The sequence below is a fragment of the Amphibalanus amphitrite genome, unplaced genomic scaffold (assembly GCF_019059575.1).
Source record: "Amphibalanus amphitrite isolate SeventyFive unplaced genomic scaffold, NRLGWU_Aamphi_draft 001399F_arrow, whole genome shotgun sequence".
In the NCBI taxonomy this organism is placed as follows: domain Eukaryota; kingdom Metazoa; phylum Arthropoda; class Thecostraca; order Balanomorpha; family Balanidae; genus Amphibalanus; species Amphibalanus amphitrite.
In genome coordinates, this window is record NW_024882892.1 from 125872 (window position 1) to 148406 (window position 22535).

At 47.9% G+C, this 22535-nt stretch overlaps 3 protein-coding genes across 3 annotated transcripts; all 3 read left to right on the forward strand.

Moving 5' to 3' along the window:
• The first annotated feature begins 2865 nt into the window (after positions 1–2865).
• LOC122372779 (leukocyte elastase inhibitor A-like) lies at positions 2866–6407 on the forward strand. Its single transcript, XM_043350341.1, has 3 exons — positions 2866–2977; positions 3136–3323; positions 5159–6407. The coding sequence occupies exons 1-3, from the start codon at positions 2953–2955 to the stop codon at positions 6125–6127; spliced, it is 1182 nt and encodes a 393-aa protein (XP_043206276.1). The 5' UTR covers positions 2866–2952; the 3' UTR covers positions 6128–6407.
• A 983-nt stretch (positions 6408–7390) lies between these two features.
• Positions 7391–9514, forward strand: LOC122372780 (serine protease inhibitor 42Dd-like). Its single transcript, XM_043350342.1, has 3 exons — positions 7391–7504; positions 7775–7959; positions 8206–9514. The coding sequence occupies exons 1-3, from the start codon at positions 7492–7494 to the stop codon at positions 9163–9165; spliced, it is 1158 nt and encodes a 385-aa protein (XP_043206277.1). The 5' UTR covers positions 7391–7491; the 3' UTR covers positions 9166–9514.
• Positions 9515–13742: 4228 nt separating this feature from the next.
• Positions 13743–15572, forward strand: LOC122372781 (uncharacterized protein DDB_G0285291-like). Its single transcript, XM_043350343.1, has 4 exons — positions 13743–13887; positions 14077–14468; positions 14680–14808; positions 15100–15572. Exons 1-4 carry the CDS (start codon positions 13873–13875, stop codon positions 15155–15157), a joined length of 594 nt encoding a protein of 197 aa, XP_043206278.1. The 5' UTR covers positions 13743–13872; the 3' UTR covers positions 15158–15572.
• Positions 15573–22535: the final 6963 nt, after the last annotated feature.

A 22535-nucleotide genomic window follows, 5' to 3' on the forward strand; every position in this document is an offset into this window, starting at 1 on the left:
GGCGAAACGGCGGCGGGGTCCCCCCCCCCCCCAAACACACACACTAGACCCCTCTCGGTATTCAGAAAGCCGATAGGTCCGACGAGGAATAACGGATACAACGACAACGAGATACGTGCACTCTTGAAATATGTTTTTTACGTGTGGATTTGATTTTTCAGAACGTTTCCTTGTCTTGTCTACAAGCTGAAATTCGCCAATCAGCCTTATGCATTACCTAGCTGCATCGCTTCGAGTCCCATCAGTGGGAATGGCTTCTACACTCTACACTATTAGTGCTTTCTTGGAATGATATCACGTTTGATAGAATTATAAAGCGAACTCATAGCGAACGGGGCTAGAGCAACACTTAACATATTGGTTATTGGTTAACCCTACCGGAGGTTTTACAATGCAGTTATTGAAATGAACTGTTCAACACTTGTTCAGCGCCATAAATGAAATTATATGAAACAGTAGGAAATTAAAAGTTATGAAGGTTGACATATGCAACAGCTAAGATAATAATGTAAATAGTTACGTTCTCGGTGGTATGCCGATCATGACAACATTAATTGCTACGTCCTAAACAAATTGCCACGTCTTACAGTCTAAGGTGAAACTGCAATGAATGATGCGTGAGCTACATGGTCCGGCACAAGTTTTATCCTAAAAAAAAATGTTCTCTCTAAGTTACTACATAGGGGACAGCGATTCTCTTTAGCGTTCAGTTTATTCCCCACGAACAGGGACTTACATACGAACGCAAATTTGCATGTTGGCAACTAGGTTGTGCAGTAAGTACGGCTGGATTTTTTATCATGCCCGTTTGAGCTGTAACGACAAGGCGCCGAGGTTGGCCGCCGGCTTCTGTTTGTCCAGGTCCTGCTGGACGACAGCTCGAAGTTCGTCGATCAGGATGAGGTCCGGAGGGCAGCCAGCTAGCATCTCTTTCCTTCAGAAGTCTGGCACGTTCAATTCGCACCACTGCTAGGCCTTGGCAGAGCGATGAGCTGGCGCGCCGTCCTGATTGAAAATGCATGTCAACATGCCATTGACCATGCGTTGGCTTAGTATTGGACCGAAGGTAGTTAATGAGCCTTGGAGAGCTCTTCCAATAGCGTCTCATGGTCCTGTTTGGAGATGTGATAGCGCTTCAGCGCGAGCCGCTTGGCCAATTTTGTCGCCAACTACTGGCCCCTCTTCCCGGTCGCCTTTTTCAATGCGATTTCTGTAACGTTTGAAATGGTAGGCGCACACCGGCAAACTGGAAGGATCAGCAACACTGCCAGCAGCCGTATGCTTAACCCACCAACACCGGACTGTGCAGACAGTTCGTCTATAATTAAGGCTTGCAAACAAAAACAACAGGCAGATGTCCCAACCAATCAGCAATGGCACGCTGTGTCAGTTCGGCCTGGAGCATGCCGGCTGTCTGTCTGGTTCAGCTCCCTTGATAGAAATTTCAGACATTCACGTAGCGACGCAGCCGTTCAGGTGGACAATCTCTGTGAAACTGGCCGTAGCTCGGTGATCCGTGACCCGAGGTCCGTTCGTCACCTCATGTTCTGCGGCCAAGGACCGTGCAATGCAGGAGTGCAGCCTGAATCGTCATCCCTCAGGTGTGGACACGATTAGGAACAGGAAAGTGTTGTCATAGGTAGTGGACATAACTTTTGCCGAACCCTATATTGTCGTCCTGTAGTGTCTTTCATTGTCAGCGAGACGCTCCATGGAGTTAAAATGGCGAGCGGCCCTCCCGCCGGAATGGTGAGCGTCCTTCTCTGTCAAACGCGGCGCTAGTTTCCGCCTAAGCTCCGCTGGCCCGCTCGACTGCTATGTCATGCGGCACAGTCTACAAGTACAGGTGACCGGTCGCGAGATCGGAGCTCCGTAGCACCGAGCGAGTGTGGCGAAGGCGGGGGTATTCACCGCATCAAACCTACAGGTCGCCTGGACCCTTATCTTGAGACCAATAGTACATAAACTGGTCATGAATTTCCTTTCTTGAAAAATTAATGAATTGTGATGATTGCATTCAGTGAATATTTATTACATCTGTGCAAAGACACCGTTTAATTACTCATGCAAAAGGCGACACTACCCAATGGTTTCAGGCTTAGCATGGACTGTTCTCATCATAGCGGTAATGCCAGCATCTTGCATGGTGCCTAAAGGACTCGACCTGAGGCTGATGTATGAGGTGAGCTTGCTTGGTGCAGCAGGTGCAGCGGTGTTCCTTTCAATGTGTGTACTTTATACTTCGTTTTTATCGACACCTGATACACCGAAATATAGGAACTGCTAACAAAGCTGAATTTCGAATTTAATGTCTGGAAAGTTGAAAAGCAGGCTGCATTTGAAACACAGGTCTCAATGTGATTCATTAGAAATTCATGAGCCAGTTGAGATATAATGGATAGAGACATAATGCACCATCAACGTTTAGAGCGAGGCTCCCGGCGAACGCTTGACTAAAATTGATGCCAATATCTTTATATGTCAACATAATATCTAAGCTCAATAATCAATATGTACCCATCATGTCCTGTCTGGTCGCAATAGGCCCTGTTCCGAACTTTGAGAGGTATGCTTTATCATCCAATTTGAGAAGTATCGTTATCAGTACGAAACGCGTTTGCAATTGAGCAAATATTTGGAGACGCAAAAAGGAAAGACGTCCGCTGTGAGTTGCACCTCCCGCTGCGCCCTTTCAGTGCCCTCTCAGTGGCCACAGGATCCGTCCCTCGCAGAAAGTGTAGGGGTGAACGGGTGCTGAGTCACGAATTTCGTCAGCTTGAAAACGGTGCCAGCCGGAGCTATACATTCCCTCCCCCCACACCGAACACTGGGGTATATGTGTTCATCGCACTAACAACATACATCAGTTGCCCGCTGGTCTGTAGGCTGTAAGCATCAGTTGTGAGTTCGTATTGGCAAAACAGTCCCTTTTAGATAGATTTGCAGGAAACGATGGCAGCACATGGTTTGAGACATGGTAAGTTTAATATACTTCATGCTCTTTGCATTTTGCAGGCAATAGCAATTTGATTCGACGAAGAACGAATAACACTTTTGTAAGACAACGCTGTTCCTTAAAATGTCGATGCATAATCTTGCAACTTGCAAGTAAGAAGATAAACTTTGCTTTTTCAGGATCAACTTGGCTTCTGCTGGCCTTCTCAGTGACGACTACATTTGGCGCCGTGCCGAATGGTCTTGATCTCAAGCTGGTTAAGGAGTTGACCAAAGATCTGGGTAAAAACCAGGCCATCTCCCCGTTCGTCGTCTCCACGCTCATGTCACAGGTCTGGCTCTCGGCTGGTGGATCCACCAGGAGAGAGGTGGGTGATATCCAGGACTTCACCGCGGCATGGACGACATAATTACGTAATATACCTAAATGTGTAGTTTTTGTACGTTTGTGTGTTATTCATACTTGTAATCAATTTTTACAACTTGTTGGCTATGGGCCTTGTGAGCTTTTGACACCTTGATTTCGGCCTTTTTTGCCAGTCTTACCTCCCACCTATGGCTATCATGGAACATGTTGTTCGACGATGTACAGATGTCAAGGTCAGGGTCAAGGTCAACCTAGGTCAGCTAAGATAATTGCGTTTTAGGCAAGCGGAATTTACTTTTTGTGAAGTTTTTTGACTGCATTTTTGGTAAAAGCTTCTCAGATCATGATTTCATGTAATATGGACACATAAACATTCGGTGCACACATCAGTATACACACAGACACACACAGACATACAAACACATATAACTGACCTTGACCTAACTTGACCTGAAATGACCTCAGCAGCAAAAACCTGGTCAGGTAGTGTGAGAAAGAGGTTCTAGCTGGCTTGGCACCAGAAAACCGCATCGTCATCGGTATATAGTAAGCAGCGCACTTGGTATCCAACGGAGACCCAAAACAGCAACATTTTTTAGTTTGACCTGACCTGGAAGGTCAATGACTGACCTGAGAAGAAAAAACTGGGTACCATTGGATTTGTCTCTTCCCAAAGAATCTTTTTGGTCTTTACCGCTTAGCTCTATCTCCAACAGGAACGAAATGGCGCGGGGGGTGGCAACCCCCCCCCCCCCATGTGCGTTCTAGGATGGGAAAATGGCATGTGCGGGCGAGGGTTAAGGTATAAGTTATAATTCAATTAAATGATAGCCCTTCTACCAAAAACCAAAGTTTGAAAGTAACGCTTAGTGCAAAAGAAATGAAGAAGCTAACTATTATTGAGCTGAATTACAAATTAAGCTATTAGGCTAAATTATCGATTGTGTGACGCGGCAATCAAATAATACCTATGCATGTATCTTGAGCGTCTCAAGAACAACCATGGGGAAAAGATCAATTGCCTACCGTTCTGGCCACTTGTTCAAAAGAACCTAAATATGATAGACGCGGCGATATTCATATTACCACGCAGACTTAAGCGCGCCAAGGCATTAGTTTGTCAATGTAGGCCACTTTTATCGTGATGATCGTATAGTGTATTTGAACTGTTTTATATTTCATGGGAATTTTAGATGTTATGTGTACACTCGGGGGCAGATTGATGTTCCACCACTCCCTACCCATCGGGCTCCCATGGATCAGCAGTGGCTGCTGCCAGTGTTGTCTGTCCTCAGCACTGCTCAGCACTGCCTGCCAGTGCCAGTGCTGCCAGTGCTGCCACTGGCAGCAGCCAGTGCTGAGCCATTGGAGCCCGATGGGTTGGGAGTGGTGGAACATCAATCTGCCCACGAGTGTACATCATGTCGTTCCAGTGTATGGCAAAAGCCTTTAGCCATCTAGTGTGGATTGGTCAGATTATGTCAATACACACATACATACATACATACATACATACATACATACATACATACATACATACATACATACGTACATACATACATACATACATACGTACATACATACATACATTATTACATACATACCTACATACATACATAATACATAGGTGCATACTAACTAGCTTACATAAATTACTTACGTTACTTGCATGCGAACTGTCATTTAAGCACGCGATAGAGACCAGGACACCAAACAGCTATCTACTACACCTGAAAGTTTACTCTGAAATAGGTGACATGACATGACATGACATGACGCAGATCATAGTGCACACTGCACAATTACTTATTATTTACGGTTGTCATTTGTTTACAGATAACCTCTGCGTTGGGAGTGACTCAGCCGGCACCGGAATCGTTTCTAACCGCGTACCAATCTGCCATCAACTACATCTCGAGTCCTGCAAATTCGAGTCACATCACCATGTCAGTTTTCAGCAAGATGTATGTTAGGGAGGGGTGGACCATCAAACAATCCTTCATTGACCTCCTAACAACTTACTACGGCGCAAGTGGCGTCTCATATTTCTCCTATACAAAAGAAGCAGCAGATGAGATAAATAGCGACGTAGCCAATGTAACCAACAACCGCATTCCGTCGCTGGTTTCGGAGAAACAGCTGGAAAGAACGTCATTAGTTTTGGTAAGCGCCCTGTACTTCAAAGGAAACTGGAAAGATGCATTTCAGCCGGACGGCAAAGGGTCTTTTCTCACAATTAATGGAGAAAAACCAGTGGATATGATGAAATTAACGGAAACAAACTTCCCTTACACGAATATGGGATCCTATGACGCAATGTCACTTCCCTACGCCGACGACCAATACTGCATGATCATAATTAGACCGGTCAACAGAAGCATGGACGCGGTTGCCGCACTCCGTGATTCCTTCGATCAGATTGATGTCGATGGTTTAGTGGAGCGCATGTATGATCCTTTTGGCACCATGGACATCAAGATGCCCCGCTTTACCCTGCGTACCACTTATACTTTGAATGAAGCTTTAGAACAGATTGGCATTCGAGAAATATTTCATTCACCAGACCTCAGTGGCCTTTATGAACAACGTAACGGTATATATGTTGGTTCCGTCATTCATAAGGTGTTTATGGAAGTCAATGAAAATGGCACAGAGGCCGCGGGAGCAGGAGCCGTCCTCTACAAATGGGAGAGTGTGTCCCTCAATCCGCCGGATGAGTTTTTCGTTGACCGACCGTTCTTCGCCTTGGTATACAACAAGCTGCACAAAATCAACTTATTCACCGCTTTTATCGCATCACCGTGAAACTATGTACGATCCATGAGCAACGCGGGAATAAAAAGGATGCTTTGGTTGAAACGTTCTACAGATGCTAGCTATTGATTACTTTAACTATAATTGCACCGATGGGAAAACGGTATATGTACATACGTTGTACGAAGCACACTGCATATAGAGTCGTACAATTACTTTTCACTTATTTGCTTGATCATAAATGCCTGTAACCTGGTCTGTGCCTGCTGATCTTGTAAGCCATGGTGTTGCTGCGGAAGCAATGCACGAATATATGTCAAAATGTGTAACATCTGAGAGTATACCACGCACGGCTCATCCAGCTTACAGACTGCATCCGGTTTGATGGTACAGGCTGCACCGATAATCGCGGGGAATGATATACTGGGCATCGCATGCATGTACCAGCGCCGCACTGCGAGTGTTCGACTCTGCTAAGAAAACTGAACTTTTGAGACGAGCCATGATGGCCGAATCAATGGATATGATTAACATTGAAAACCACATTTACACAAACACTGGACACTGACTTATCGTTGACATCCCTACTCATCAGGGGCCCAATGCAAGATGGAAGGGAAGAAACGACTCCCTGGTCTATTTACCTATGTAGATTTGTCCAAGTATAGTGCTGGTATCATCTCATCAGCAGTCTTTCAATACCTTTTCAATATCAATCCTACACAGTCTGAACAAGGAAAAATTGGAGGTTATGATCACAGTGTATGTTATGATAGGGCTGCCAGTAATGGCGTAAGCGGTGACGACGTATTCTGCAACCACAGACCACAAAAAGGTCTGCAGGACGAGCTATTTCGCTGCTAGTTTTGAGGCTAGATAAAAAGATTATCTAGATAAAAAGAACAAAAAAGATAAAAAGAACAAAAAAATAATGGAGAAGTGATGAGCCAAACTTTCGTTGTAGGCATTTGGAAATAGCTACAGTAACAATTAAGTAGTTCGAAATAGCGTACAGAGTGGTTTCGTATATAACAGGGCCCGACTCCCCCCCCCCCCCTCCCAGCACTTCAGCGGGCATGGGTCCTTCGGGGCGAGTGCTAGCCCTGGGCAAGAACAGTGCACATTGCTGCAATGGGTGCTTCAGTGACATTTTACAACAAATATATTTCTAACGATGCATTATATGCCTCTGCGCCCCTTGTCAGTCGTCACTCAAAACTATTGCACCAGCTTTTCTAAAAAGTGTCGAGTCATGATTTCATCAGCCCAAACCGCCTCCACCTGCACCGCGTCGCATTTGCTGTCATTTTGACGGGGCAGTTAATGCACGGCAGGACAGCAGTCAACATCAGTAGGCTCTAGGAGCATAAGATTTGTTTTGCATTGATTGCTGAAGAAGTGCAGCAAAAACAGCAATGTTCTTACGATGTAAGTAGAAAAGTTAAAAGATATTCATATTCAGTTTGTACATACATAAATACCTACGTCAACCGGCATCGGGCATCGAGCTCTTCTTTCCACTGTGGAGACAGCAAAGCTCTTCGAGCTGTCTTAGCATTGCGAGCACACTTTCCAATCGTATAACTTGAAATGTGTTATGCATGGGCCAACAAAGCAGGTAACATCTAACGTGAATACTCCCGCCTCGATTTTCTAAAACAGCTGCCATGACAAAAAAGCACACTAACTCGTGTATAGGTATACCGTGGCTGTTGTACGGCATGGCTGTGGCTCCGTCCTGCGAGGTGCCCTCTGCACTGGACCTGAAGCTGATGAAGGAGGTGACTGTCAACCTCAGCGAGAACCACGCCATCTCTCCGTTCGTCATGTCCACCCTGATGTCTCAGGTCTGGCTGGCCACCAACGGCTCCACAAGGGATGAGGTGAGGTAGCCATGGGATCAGCGCAATTGTTATGCAGCCTGTACTGCTTCCTCGCGGAAATATTAAATGATTAGCCTAAGTTTAGATTACTAGTTACTTTTTGACATCGATTTGCCTGCATTTAACTGAAATTTAAATTTATGTTGTCCATTTTGATTATTTTTCTTCTTTTAGTACTCTCATTAGCCGGATAACATAGCTGTATGTACTTGTATCAGAAACTGACCACGGTCTACACGCTCACAGATAACGCCTGTGTTGGGCGTGACTCAGCCGGCGCCTCTGTCGTTCCTGACCGCCTACAAGTCTGCCATCAGCTACCTGTCGAGCTCCTCCGCATCCAGCCAGCTCACCACCTCCGTCTTCAACCGGATGTACGTCAGGAGCGGCTTCAGCGTGAGGCCCACCTTCACCAACTACCTGACCGCCTACTACGGAAACACCGTGGGCACCTTCTCCACACCGGCACAAGGTGTGACGCTCATCAACGGAGATGTCGCGGCGGCCACCGAAGACCGCATACAAGACCTCGTGCAAATCAGTCATCTGCGATTGGCAGAAGTGGTTCTGGTTAGCGCGATGTATTTTAAAGGTGTTTGGAAGCAGACATTTCCTCCTGCCGCGCCTGGTACGTTTCTGACGGGGAATGGAGAGAAGCAGGTTAACATGATGAAACTGAATCTGACCGAGTTACAGTATGCAAATATGGGTACATATGATGTTGTGGCTCTTCCGTATACGGATGAGGATTATTGTATGCTTTTGATTAGACCTTTGGAGCGTAGCATGTCGGCAGTAACTGCGCTACGAAACTCCCTGGGCACCCTGAGCGTGAACAGTATTGTTCAACAATTGGTCAGGCAGCCAGTCTATGTTACGCTTCCTCGTTTCAAGATTGAATCAGATTATTCTCTGGTTGACGATATGCAGCAGTTGGGTATTAAGCAGATATTCAGTGCTGGGGCTGACTTCAGTAGTCTAACTGATGACTGGCAAGGTCTCTTCGTGACCGCCATTCTTCACAAAGTGTTCATTGAAGTCAACGAGAACGGCACAGAGGCAGCAGGAGCCGGTGCCGTGATCATTGGTCGCGGAAATCCGCCCGCAGATTTCAAAGCAGACCGACCGTTCTTTGCAGTGGTGTACAACAAGGAGCACAAAATCAACATGTTCACGGCATATGTGGGTGATCCTACACAGGTATAGGATTCTATTCCACCCAGCGTTGCCTGCTGGTTACATCACAATATTGGCTATGGCTCTATGAAGTTGAAACGGCAATGTCGGAACCCGCGGTCTTTGTGCGAGCGCAATATTGAGGGGCGTTTCACACCAATTAGGAAAAGCTCTCTGCACTGATAGTGACCAAAATGGGTGCATAGCATCTGGGTTTTATCTGATGCCATGATGTGGTAGGTATTTTATTAGGTATTTTCTTGAATCGTTCGACAGTTTTTGGCTGTCACCTAGCAGTTCTCTGAAGAAAAAAGACGAAATAGAGTGATGTTTGTGTTATTCATTTATGTTTATAATAAAGAATTCGCTTCATGGACAATGAATTAGTCGGTAAGGTTGAATAGCTAAGTCAGCTGGTGTGATATTTTAAAAATTGTTTTGGGTTAATTTTTCATGCTGTGAGTCTGGATTCGAAATACGCGAAATCCCGTAAGTTAAGCAGTTGCCTTTACTTTTTCTCTGCGGGTGCTGCTAGTATCCTAGAGGTACTACAGCTTTATTAGGTCCACAGGAAAAGGCTTGCATGCTTATATGAGCCCTAAAGAAATCGCAAAAAAGTTAATTGTAACTCTTGTTTGGCAGAAGAAATTAAATCAAAAAGTTGATCGAAGAGAAATTGAACAAAACTAATGATTTTTTGCAAATGGTTGCTATTGTTATGGCCGACGTGACCCAAATAATATAGAAAGTCTTTGTCAGTAATATCTGACATCGGCTCAGTATTAAGTCATCAGGAAGGAGGCAAGCCTAAAAAGCTCCGATAAACTGTAAACTTGACAACCATTATGTAATGCGGCCACACCTGTGTGCCTGCCGATCTGCAGCTCGGCCGCCGGCCCACCGGCGCGCCCTTGCCCTCTGCCCTCTGGCGGTGCATGTTTGCAGGTGAGGCTATGGCGGACAGCCGTGCTTTTTTTTTTTTTTTTAGCTCCGCTATTGCGGACAGCCGTGCATGTCTGGAGGCGAGGTCTCGGACAGCCTTGCATGTATGTAGGTAGGGCTATCGCGGACAGCCACGCACGTCTGCAGATGAGACTATCGCGGACAGCCGTGCATGTCGGCATGTGAGGCTATCGTGGACAGCCTGACGTGTTACAATGTGGGGCCATCGCGGACAGCCGTCCATGTCTGCAGGTGAGGCTATCGCGGACAGCCGAGCACGTCTGCAGGTGAGACTATCGCGGACAGCCGTGCATGTCGGCATGTGAGGCTATCGCGGACAGCCGTGCCTTTTTTAGGTGAGGCTATCGCGGACAGCCGTGCACGTCTGCAGGTGAGACTATCGCGGACAGCTGTGCATGTTTGCAGGTGAGGCTATGGCGGACAGCCGTGCTTTTTTTTCTTTTAGCTCCGCTATTGCGGACAGCCGTGCATGTCTGGAGGCGAGGTCTCGGACAGCCTTGCATGTATGTAGGTAGGGCCATCGCGGACAGCCTGACGTGTCACAATGTGAGGCCATCGCGGACAGCCGGCCATGTCTGCAGGTGAGGCTATCGCGGACAACCGTGCCTTTTTTAGGTGAGGCTATCGCGGACAGCCTGACGTGTCACAATGTGGGGCCAACGCGGACAGCCGTCCATGTCTGCAGGTGAGGCTATCGCGGACAGCCGTGCATGTCTGCAGGTGAGGCTATCGCGGACAGCCGTGCCTGTTTGTAGGTGAGGCTATCGCGGACAGCCTGACGGGTTACAATGTGGGGCCATCGCGGACAGCCGTCCATGTCTGCAGGTGAGGCCATCGCGGACAGCCGTGCATGCCTGCAGGTGAAGCTATCGCGGACAGCCGCGCCTTTTTGTAGGTGAGGCTATCGCGGACAGCCGGACGTTACAATGTGGGGCCATCGCGGACAGCCGGCCATGTCTGCAGGTGAGGCCATCGCGGACAGCCGTGCATGTCTGCAGGTGAGGCTATCGCGGACAGCCGTGCCTTTTTGTAGGTGAGGCTATCGCGGACAGCCTGACGTGTTACAATGTGGGGCCGTCGCGGACAGCCGTTCATGTCTGCAGGTGAGGCTATCGCGGACAGCCACGCACGTCTGCAGGTGAGACTATCGCGGACAGCTGTGTATGTCGGCATGTGAGGCTATTGCGGACAGCCGTCCATGTCTGCAGGTTAGGCTATCGCGGACAGCCGCGCACGTCTGCAGGTGAGACTATCGTCGGTATGTGAGGCTATCGCGGACAGCCGTGCATGTCTGCAGGTGAGGCTATCGCGGACAGCCGTGCACGTCTGCAGGTGAGACTATCGCGGACAGCCGTGCATCTCGGTATGTGAGGCTATCGCGGACAGCCGTGCATGTCTGCAGGTGAGGCTATCGCGGACATCTGTGCCTTTTTGTAGGTGAGGCTATCGCGGACAGCCTGACGTGTGACAATGTGGGGCCATCGCGGACAGCCGTCCATGTCTGCAGGTGAGGCTATCGCGGACAGCCACGCACGTCTGCAGGTGAGACTATCGCGGACAGCCGTGCATGTCGGTATGTGAGGCTATCGCGGACAGCCTGATGTGTTACAATGTGGGGCCATCGCGGACAGCCGTCCATGTCTGCAGGTGAGGCTGTCGCGGACAGCCGCACACGTCTGCAGGTGAGACTATCGCGGACAGCCGTGCATGTCGGCATGTGAGGCTATCGCGGACAGCCGTGCCTTTTTTTAGGTGAGGCTATCGCGGACAGCCGTGCCTGTCTGTAGGTGGGGCTATTGCGGACAGCCGTGCATGTGTGTAGATGCAGCTATCACAAACAGCCCTTGATGTCTGTAGGGGAGTCTAAGTGGACAGGTGAGGGAATGGGACGGGGCCACTACTGCAAACAGGCGCCGCCGGAGGCGGTGTCTGCCGACCCTTATTATTTCTCAGCCTTGGCGCCGGGTCGGAAATGCATCTTTGCGTCACAGTCTGGCGCTGCCAACTGGTGTCAGGTAGGTGCGCGTTCCGTGTAGGTATACGATCGGTGGACAGGCCCATGGCAGCAATGCAGCATAGCAGCAGGCATACGTGCATCCACAGAGTGGCACATTGCCAGCAGTGAACTGACCCCCAGTCGGTCCGCTGCAGACCGGTGCAAGGCGACACCCTTGATCAACGGCAGTCCGACCGCCGGCCACAGGCCCGTCACGGCCTGTCAAGGGCAGCTGACGTCACGCCGGATGAGTCACCCGGCCGCCCCCCGGTGCGGAGGACGGTCAAGTGTCACACGCCCGCGCCTGCGCCGCTGGCAACCACGTGACCATCAGTAGCTATCGTTGCTGCCGCCGCCCGCGGCGCTACCAGCGTTGGAAGTGCCACCTAGAGCTGACGTCACGATCACGCAATGGCTGGTCGGACCCGCCAAGATGGCGTCAGGGCGACAGGGCATTGGGCGTAGGCCATGGACATCAATACTGATGCCAGGCAAGCAAAGAGTATATAGGGCTAAAAATGCATGGCAGGCTAAGAACGTCAATGACTGGGGCCAGGCAAGCAATGACATGGATGGAATTAACCATTGTAGGTACGGAAGAGGAGGTCATCCTGGTTGGCCGGGCACAAGATAAATGTACAGAAAGTCACGGGTTCATATACTGAGCAAATCACACCGGAGTGAGCTGCTCCCCAGGCACATTGCAGGTGGTGAGACACCTGATTGCAGTCAGTGTAGGGCTCGTTATGGTCAGTAATGTGGCGCACGGCGCCCGGCCTCGGCTGGGGGGGGGGGGGGGGGCGCGATGGGGGCAAACTCTTATCATGTATGCTATATTGAATCGCCGTTAGCGATCACATGAGTGAGTATAAGGTGCAAGTGGCAATCACCACCGGTGTGTTATGGGACGCGGCGAGGAACGGGCGAGACAAAATGGCGCCCGGCGCCGGGGGGGGGGGGGGGTAATCTCCCCATGCACGCGGTGAAAGCCGTCGACAGACCTAGCTAGGTAGCAGGGAATGTCCAGTAACATACCTGCAGTTTTTTGCCGGCGAGGGGCCATCGCGACCACAGTAGGATCCTAGTTTTACTCTCGCTGATGCTAGTTGGTGTGGAACCTGTTCGGCGTAGGAAGACTATGGTGGTGATGTTTGCCAGCGTTGCCTTTCTTTCACGGATTTTGTTTTCTTGCTGGATTTTGCTGCTCACATATCGATTCACACATACATCACTCGCACTCAAAACTGAACAGTGAACATTCAACTCGACTAATGTGCCCCGCGCCCTTGCCGACGGCTCGCCGGCGGGCACCCGACTCCGTCTCCCGGCCGGCCCGGGCGCGGCGCTGCGGCGCGGCCGTCCCGGTTACCTGACCCGGCCGGCTAAAGGTCGGTCGGACCGGCTCCGGCCGCCGCTGCCTGCCCGCGGCGGGCCCGGGGAGGGGTACTACACTACATTCTTCCATTATCGTGGTAACATGCTTGGTGAGGGCAAACATTGGCATTATTTCTTTCCCATTAACATTAAAGTATTGCCTGATTATCTCGTCTATAGTGCTGCCATCTGTCGAATGTTGTTCTCCCTAGTTGTTCTTCCTAGGGGTCGCCGCAGTCTGCCCCGCCGCAGTCTGCCCCGACACTAATGTTCCGTGATTATCGCCGGCTCTAATACGGTCCCATTAACGGAGCCCCACCGGTATAAAAGCCTGTGCGTTCCAGACCGAGGCACCAGTTGCATCTGCTCGGGACTAGTCCGATACTGCACAGAGGAGAGACACCATGCTGAAACTGGCGGTAGGTGCTACAGAGCAACGATAAAATCCTATATGCACGTTGAAGCGCTTTATTGGCTCCAGATTGTTTCATTCCTTGCAATATTGAAACGTAGCTTTAAAAGCAATCTTCGCACGTCTCCAAAAATTCGTCGATGCAAAGTAAAAATATCAGACGAAGCTGACATTCTTATGGTCCTTTCGGTTTCAGGCGTTCCTGTGTCTGGCTGTGGCCGTGCTTGGCCAGCAGCAGTTCGAGCGACGCAGGCTCGGCCAGGGCCAGCAGTTCGGACAGTCGCGCTTCGGCCGACCGCAGCTGCGCTCGCAGTTCGGTCAGCTTCCTCAGCAGCAGCAGTTCGGTCAGCTGCCGCAGCAGCAGCAGTTCGGCCAGCTGCCGCAGCAGCAGTTTGGTCAGCAGTTCCAGCCCCGCCAGCAGCTGGCTCAGCCGCTGACCCAGCAGCTGGATCAGCCCGCTCAGCAGCTCGATCAGCCGCTGAGACTGCAGCTGGACCAGCCGCTGAGGCAGCAGCAGCAGCGCAGCGATCCTGTGCCGATTCTCCGTCAGAGCAACAACCAGAGCCCGGAGGGCAGCTTCCAGTACGAGTGAGTGGAACGCTGCGCCTCAGCGCTTCACCAGCTTCACCTACCAAGTGATATAGGCAGTAAGAGCTAAACCAGGTGTGGCGATGTTCAATGTCCATTCCACCAGCCTGTTTGACGACAAATTTAAGAGTCTCTTGGATGAAACAGCAGCCTATCATTTTGGGGGATTTTTAGTCTAAACTGACTCAAACTACACCTTGGTGTGCGGCAGTTACGCGTCGGCCGACAGCATTGAGGTCGAGGCCCAGGGAGAGCAGCGCCAGATCGGTGACGGCGTCGGCACCGTCATGCAGGGATCCTACTCGTACGTCGCCCCTAACGGCGAGCTCATCGAGGTCAGGTCAGTGCTGGGCAGGGGTGGAGCGGCGGTGGGATCGAGGCGTGGATGGTGGGCTGTTTTTGTTCAATGCCTTGAACAATTTTATCACATAAGGCTGCATGGTTCCTATGCTGATCGATTAAACGTTTTTCCATTTCAAGAAGGTACAGTGTTCAATGTAAGCCTTGCGGGTAGAGCATGACGAAATCAAAAACGTGAATGTGTAATTGCATAAAAAGTACCCTTGGCACTGCCTGAGCGATCTTTGCCCTTTTTCTCTCTCTAAATATTCACCATTCTGTCTGATTTCAGGTGGATTGCTGACGAGAATGGCTTCCAGCCTATCGTTTCCCGCAGCCCCAGTCAATAATCGACCTCGACTGATGTATTCTCTTCATATCAACTAGAACACAACCAGCACACCAACCGAGCAGCCATGACTGTGAACCACTCGATGAATTAGTGTCTTTTTAGTGTCGATGGATTAGTGTGTTAGTGTCACTTTTCCGCTTTTTGTGACTGTTATTTCACGTATAGTTTGATCATGACGCGAATGCACTTACGACTGCTTTGTAACTGCGTCTGATGTAGCTATGTCGTCAACTTCTGGCAAATTTTAGACTTAACAACTCTAACGCACGTCGCACGAAAAAAGACACTGAACTTTCTGCTAGGGTGGATATTTTGAGGCAATGCTTTGATATACCTTCTGCTTTGATGTCATACCTGCATCGTGTGATATTGTTGCAAGCTATGAAAATATATGCATGTAAACAAGCCAATGCGAATTCGTTTCTATCAGTGTTCGAAAAAGATCGGGAGAAAAGCACGAGTCTTTCGTATCCACAGTCGTAGATTGATTATTATCAAGTCTTTCTTCCTTAGCCTGCCCCTGTCGAGGATGGTTGGTGCCGCCCCTGCCGGTGCTTTTGAAATGGCTAAGAATGCTTTGGGAATGGATATTTCAAAATGAATATCTCGCATTTTTAACGGGTCACTTAAGGTCAGGTCGGTCACGAGACCTCCTCACCACTCGGAGGAAATGAGAGTGCTCATGGAAGCGGCTTATTCAGCGCCGGAAATGACCTCATCTCGCACTATCTTAAATCGACCACTCGCAATGCGATCGTGATTTATCGCCCTCCGTGCAAGGTCCGATGCCTGGGAGTTGCACATATTATTTACCTTGCGTGACGTCAAATATGGCTTGCAGCTAATTTCGTATATGTATAACAACCAGCACAATTAAGTTAGCGAGTACGGAAGGGCACCAATGGACTCTCCAAACTCTCCATGAACTTCAAATTGAATGTCATGATAATGCATGCGACTTCTGAAAAGTAATGATTGTTTTCAAATACCTATCTACAAACCTCTGATCACATCGCGATGAAACAAGGACTACAGGATTTCTTAAACATTGTTATTTCAGATTAGCATAACTTTAAATCAGGTAGTCACCACCGTGATGCAAAGACGCCTGCCAAGTGCCAGCGCAGATATGATACCGTCGCAAAAGAAATATTTTGGCATCATCTGAACTCAGGGCCACACCCATCGCTTTGGTCTTTCGTCAGGAGGAAATCTGATCGGAGATGCCCGTGTAAGTTTCGGGAACATATAAAAATAACTTTGAGCCACATCGGGGCTATATCCCAGCCAGCAATTTGGCGTTCTGCCCCGACCACTCCGACATGCCAGACTTGGGCCGGTGTAGACGGAACGCCGTCGGAACAGGGATTTGGGGTTGGTATTGCTCCATTCCGGTTAGCCAGTCTCTGCCGTAGCGCTCCGGGGTTCGTATGGTTTCAAACCGCCAAGTCCGGCTCAAGTCCGGCTCCCTGCCACGGCGTGCTACAGCCAGGTCTAAATGCCACGTGGCTGCTCTGTCTTACTGTGGCTGAGGTACATACGCTTGAGGTACGGCACGGCTGATGCGACATAAGTCCGGCTGTGATGCGGGCAAGCTCTAGGATCGTGAGTCAGCTAGAGCTCCAGGCCTTGTCCGTTCTTCGGCCGGAGTAAGTGCCGGAGCTAGCCAGAGTAAAGCCAGACACGGCCCAGACCAATTTTGCTGGCTGGGATGGAGAGGGGCTGACGGCCACTATTCCCAGCTTCCTGGTCACCTTCACATGTTGACGCTGACGTTGGTCTCTACCATGCTGAAGATTGATGAATGAACTGCGGGGTGTCGGATCGAACTCAACCGAGCGATACGAACATAAATACTTCAAACGGAATAAACAGCCTTTATTCTAGTTTGATTGTTAACCCGCGCATGACTGGGGGGGGGGGGCTCTACAGAGCCTCCCTCATGTTTTTCAGCAATATCTTCTAAACCGTTTGACGGATCAACACGAAACTTGCGGTACCCTCAGAGGCATCAATTTGACACCTTGTATTAAAATTTCAACTTTCTAGCTACCATAGTTTAGCCGGAAATGACATGACGTCAGAGTGACGTCATGTCGGCCGATTTTCATGCAAAATACTGAAATACGGCAAACGCTCTCAAGAGCTCAGTTTTAAAGCTAGATCCATTTTCTTTGCATGAGTGGACTACAAATACACGTAGCTATCGAACTGCTATCTCGAATTTTCGAAATTTTGAAAATTTTGAAAAATATTAATTTACAATTACAAAAATATATTTTTTGATTTTTTTTTCAAAAAGTTTTTGACTTTTCGCAAAAACCGGAATATATGTGATAGAACACACACTGATGAACTACATTTGCAAATTTTAGCCCAATATCTTTAAAAATAGCCAAGTTATTCGCATTATTGTCAAAATTTTACAATTTTATGTTTTTTCAAATCCATTTTTCAGTACGTTTTTAACGTCGTACAGCAACATAAATGGCACCATCGTGTTCCTGAGCTCAAACTGCATCTGATAGGCACCTTTTTTGTTGAAAAATTTCATTTTCAAAATTTGACCTTTTCTGACCTGAAAGTGACCTGACCTCCGGTAAATTCAGCTGACAATGACCTCAAATGACACAGACGACACTATTTTCGAAATCTACGAGTAAAATGGACCATAAAACATGCGTATACATGATATACAATTTTCGTGACCTAGGATGACCTGGCCTTGACCTTAAAAATTCGAAGTAAAAGTTCGGTACCCTCAGGGTATCTAAGGCATCCGTCAAGGAGTGCGTAAACCAAAAATGAGCTTGATCGGACAGGCGGTCCGGCGGTCAGAGCCTAAATTGTGAACTAACAAAAATGTCGATAATTTTTACTTTGACCTGACCTGTGACGTCATCGGTGACCTCGAGGTCAATGAAAATAGGTTTCACTCGACAGTTTTTCCAGGGCTATCAGACGCCGTTTGAATTTTGACGACCGGCCCAGTAGTTTCGGAGATAGGAGGGGGGGCTCTGGAGAGCCCCCCCCCCCCCCCAGTCACTCGCGTTATGGAAATAACCCAGTCATGCGCGGGCTGATCTGACGGTCTGACCTCCCACCGGCAACAAGAAAATCGGTGACAGCATCTTGTTTTATTCCATATGTGGGAGAACGTCTGCCTGATAAACTGTGACAAGGATTCATTGCCATCCTTCATGTTTATTCTCATTGTTCATGCAACCGCTGCAGCTGATGCCGAAGGCTCAGGGCAATGGGCAGAAAACAGAGGGCAAATTGATTTTTTATATATCTCTCTTTCTATATTTTTTACTTCCGTGCTCTCTGGCTCCCTCTGTCTGTCTGTCTGTCTCTGTCTGTCTGTCTGTCTGTCTGTCTGTCTGTCTGTCTGTCTGTCTGTCTGTCTGTCTGTCTGTCTGTCTGTCTGTCTCTGTCTGTCTGTCTGTCTGTCTGTCTGTCTGTCTGTCTGTCTGTCTCTGTCTGTCTCTGTCTGTCTCTGTCTGTCTCTGTCTGTCTCTGTCTGTCTCTGTCTGTCTCTGTCTGTCTCTGTCTGTCTGTCTCTGTCTGTCTACCTCTGTCTGTCTCTGTCTGTCTGTCTGTCTGTCTGCCTCTCTCTCTCTCTCTCTCTCTCTCTCTCTCTCTCTCTCTCTCTCTCTCTCTCTCTCTCTCTCTCTCTTTCTCTCCCCCAATTTCTCCTTGTCTTATCACATACTTCGTCATTTCACGCGAACAGTGGCTGACCTTCCCCTAATGTACGGCGGTACAGGCCACTAAATACCCTGCTGCATGTCCTAACTATCCGACTATACGATTCGTGTAGCAGCTCTGCAGGCGGTGGAGTCACGAAGAGGTTGAACTGATTGCGGAAGCTCATGCAGGATAGACCGGTAACCACCCCTGCGCCCAGCCATGACAGCATATACGAACAAGATGTAACCAGGCCTGCAGAGTCGGAGTCGGCTAGAGTCGACGGTTCTCGTCGGAATCGAAATTGGATTAGACATTGCTTAGAATAAGCACATGCTCTTGTCGGTGCATATTAGCATCGTTTATACCGATCATGTGCGACGCAATTGGAATTATGTATTGTAGAATAAGAACTTTAAGTCTAGCATAGGTCCCAGTGTTCGCCACGGGCCGCAAAATCCCAGTCCAGCCCAGCCCAGGCCCGTGGGTTCACAGCCCGGCCCAGCCCGAGCCCATTCATGGTTAAAGCGGGGGCATTCCACGTCAAATCGAACAAAAATCGGCTGTTTTGCACCTTACCATCAGCGATTTCATTATAAATTTGTGAGCGAGTTCCTGTGTCGCCCCAGACATTACATTGATGTTTTTTGCACATTCTGACCACAGGTCTTCTAAATATAGGGCATCAAATTTTTACAAAATGTTGCATCTTTATATTTTTGAACGACCATATCTTTGGTTGTACTTGTTTGATTTGAATGAAATAAACCTTACTGTTTAGGTAATTTCTTAAGCATTTGTTTAGAATTGCACCTACTTAGATATATGACCTTGAAATTCGCTTAACTCTGTTCTTAAGCACAAAAATTGAAATAGCAAAAAACACGTCACCTTCGATTTGGCTCATTTTCATATATTTCATTGCCTACCATATTCTTAACAACCTGTGAAAAAATTAGAGTGGGCCATTTATAAGTTTTGAAGAAAATGGCACATATGCAAACGTATGTTAGCACTCGCAGTGGAGGGGGAAGAGTGAATTTCGCCCCACCCCTCCTGTTTTTCGCCAATATCTCATAATATTAATGCGAAATTAATTATGGCTACCTATCCAGAATTGAATTTCACATCTCATCGTGCAAGCAATAAGAAAATCGGTTCACAACTGTTCTAGTAATAGCGGTGTAAAGTGAACATCCTGTCGCCGCGGCAACGCGGCGACTCGGCAGCCGGCGCCGACCGCTACGCGCCGCCTGAATTGTAGACTGTGCCGGGACGGAACGGAACGGTTCCGTCTTTACATCGCGCTCCTTACCGCTGATTACGTTCGATTCGCGTCAAATTTTGTGAGAAGACTAAGAAATGTACAGGCAAGCTCATGGTGAAAGAATTTTGAAAATCAGTTGGTAAACAATTGAAACATGAACGTGTAAACACAAAATTGTGATTGCTGCGTTTCCCGCGTCGGCCGATCCCGCCTCAGTCGGCGACATGTTACTCTTAGCAGGCCTCTAACTGCCATATTTATTATTGGATTAACTAGAAATTCCCCATCCATACTCAAAAATGTATGTTCTTTCGTAAAGTGAGGATAAAAAGACGTGAAGATATCGTTGCGTGATAATGTTTTCGTTGAATTTACTTCATGATGCATTTCCACGCGGCTCAAAATTCACGGCAAAATACCGTTTGCCTGAGACACTTTTACTATGGAACGTGAATGCTTGACTACGATAACTATGCATTTCCATTCTCGCAGAGTTTGGGACATCACTGATCAGCAACCATTCATTTCAGAAAGTGTACACAAGCAAGCATGTCTTGACTCTGTCTTTCAAGGTCACGCGCGGTTGCTGATGTTGATGCATGAAAACGGCGTTTGCCGCGAAAGTTATAAATGGCCCACTCCAATTTTTTCACAGATGGTTAGGAACCTTGTGACGGACATAATATGTAAAAATTACCCAAATCGAAGGTGACGTGTTTTTTGCTATTTAAATTTTTCTGTTTTAATTCAACGTCAAATGCATTTCAAGGTCACTCCAATTTAATTTTATAATTAAAAATCAAAGCCTGATCAATTGCCTACAAGACCCTGTTAATATCATTTTTATACCTGAAAAGGAACCAGAGTTATAGACATTTAAAAAATTGATGTGTGGCATTTTTGGCTATATTCGATGACCTATATCTCAGCGATACGTCATCAAATTTCGAAAATATTATCCGTAACTCAGTTTTGAGCCATGCCCAGTCTGCCTACAAATTTTCAGAAAAATCGAAGGGGATGACGGATTTCGGTGTTTGATTTGACGTGGAATGCCCCAGCGTCAAAGCCCAGCCCGGCCCAGCCCGTCAAAAATGAATGGATTAAAAATTATTGACACCACACAGGTATCCAAAGGTAGCAAAGAAAGAACCATTTGCAAGCAGCATGCACAATGCACATTGCATGCGTGCTTTATTAACTCGTTTTTGAGTCTTGCACAGTAATAAGCTAGGACGTTATAGTTTTTGTCTCAGTTGCGAACCCCTGACTCCACTTTACAGTTCTTGGCCCAGCCCATTTACAGCCCATCGATCCCTCATATTTGAGGGCCCAGCCCAGCACGTAGCCCAGCCCAGCCCATGGCCCATTGGGCTGGCCCGGCCCATGGCGAACACTGATAGGTCCGATAAGACATGGAGCTCCTTTAGATGAATTAGAGGTACCTAATCGGTCACTAATTACAAGGAACTTTCTCGCCCCAGCCGCCTGTTACATACATACTACAATTTAGTAGGTACTTTCAGCAAGAGAGGAACAACCACTTGGATTGGTGTATGTTCTGTTATGTTATGTTGTCGACTAGAGTGAGCTTTGTTCGTGGTGGCTTTTTAGTTGGTTTTTCGTGTTTATGTTTTTACCTTGAGGAGCCTTAGTAGTATGAAGTATCCACTATGAAATGCCTGCAGAGTGCACTAGCACTGGTCTGCACTCTGACGCGGCATTGGTCCTCAGAGCCAAAGAAGTTGCACATTGTCTTTGGCCTGATGGGTCGATGAGTTGGCTAATGTTGTCATATGACTGGTTATTGCACGACTGCATCGCCTATGCATATGCATGCTATTTGCCATTACGTCCCATATCCCGCCTTACAAGAGGCTATATCAAAGCTCGAGCGACATTGATAGACACCGAACTTGCATGGCATTGCACGTAGTGATCCCAATCAATAAATTTGAATGATAGTGTGCTTAGCATAGTCACGACAAACACCTTAGCTGTAACTTTCAGATATGGCTTCGTTGACACTTCGTGACAGAGACAGACATATTATAGCAATAATTATGTCTGTAACAGATACGAGTGTCTTTCGCCTCAGAGATCAGGTACATTGACGATGGCACTGACACATATCAAAGCGAAAATGTATTGCTCACGTATAAAAACGATTTATTATATTGTTCAACAAATCTGCAATGTGTGAAGGTCGATCGGCAACTGCTAATGGTCACGATAAAGTAAAGCTTCAGGGACGGTGCCTGTTCCGTATACATATGAACATTTAGTAGTGAGTCATGTAGGTAATTTGATGTTTTAATATTTAGCGGAAATTACGCGCACCCTTCATTAGAAGCCAACCTTTTGGAGAAAGTAAATTCATCTCATCAATAATGGCTATAACTATTGGCATGAGAAGAAG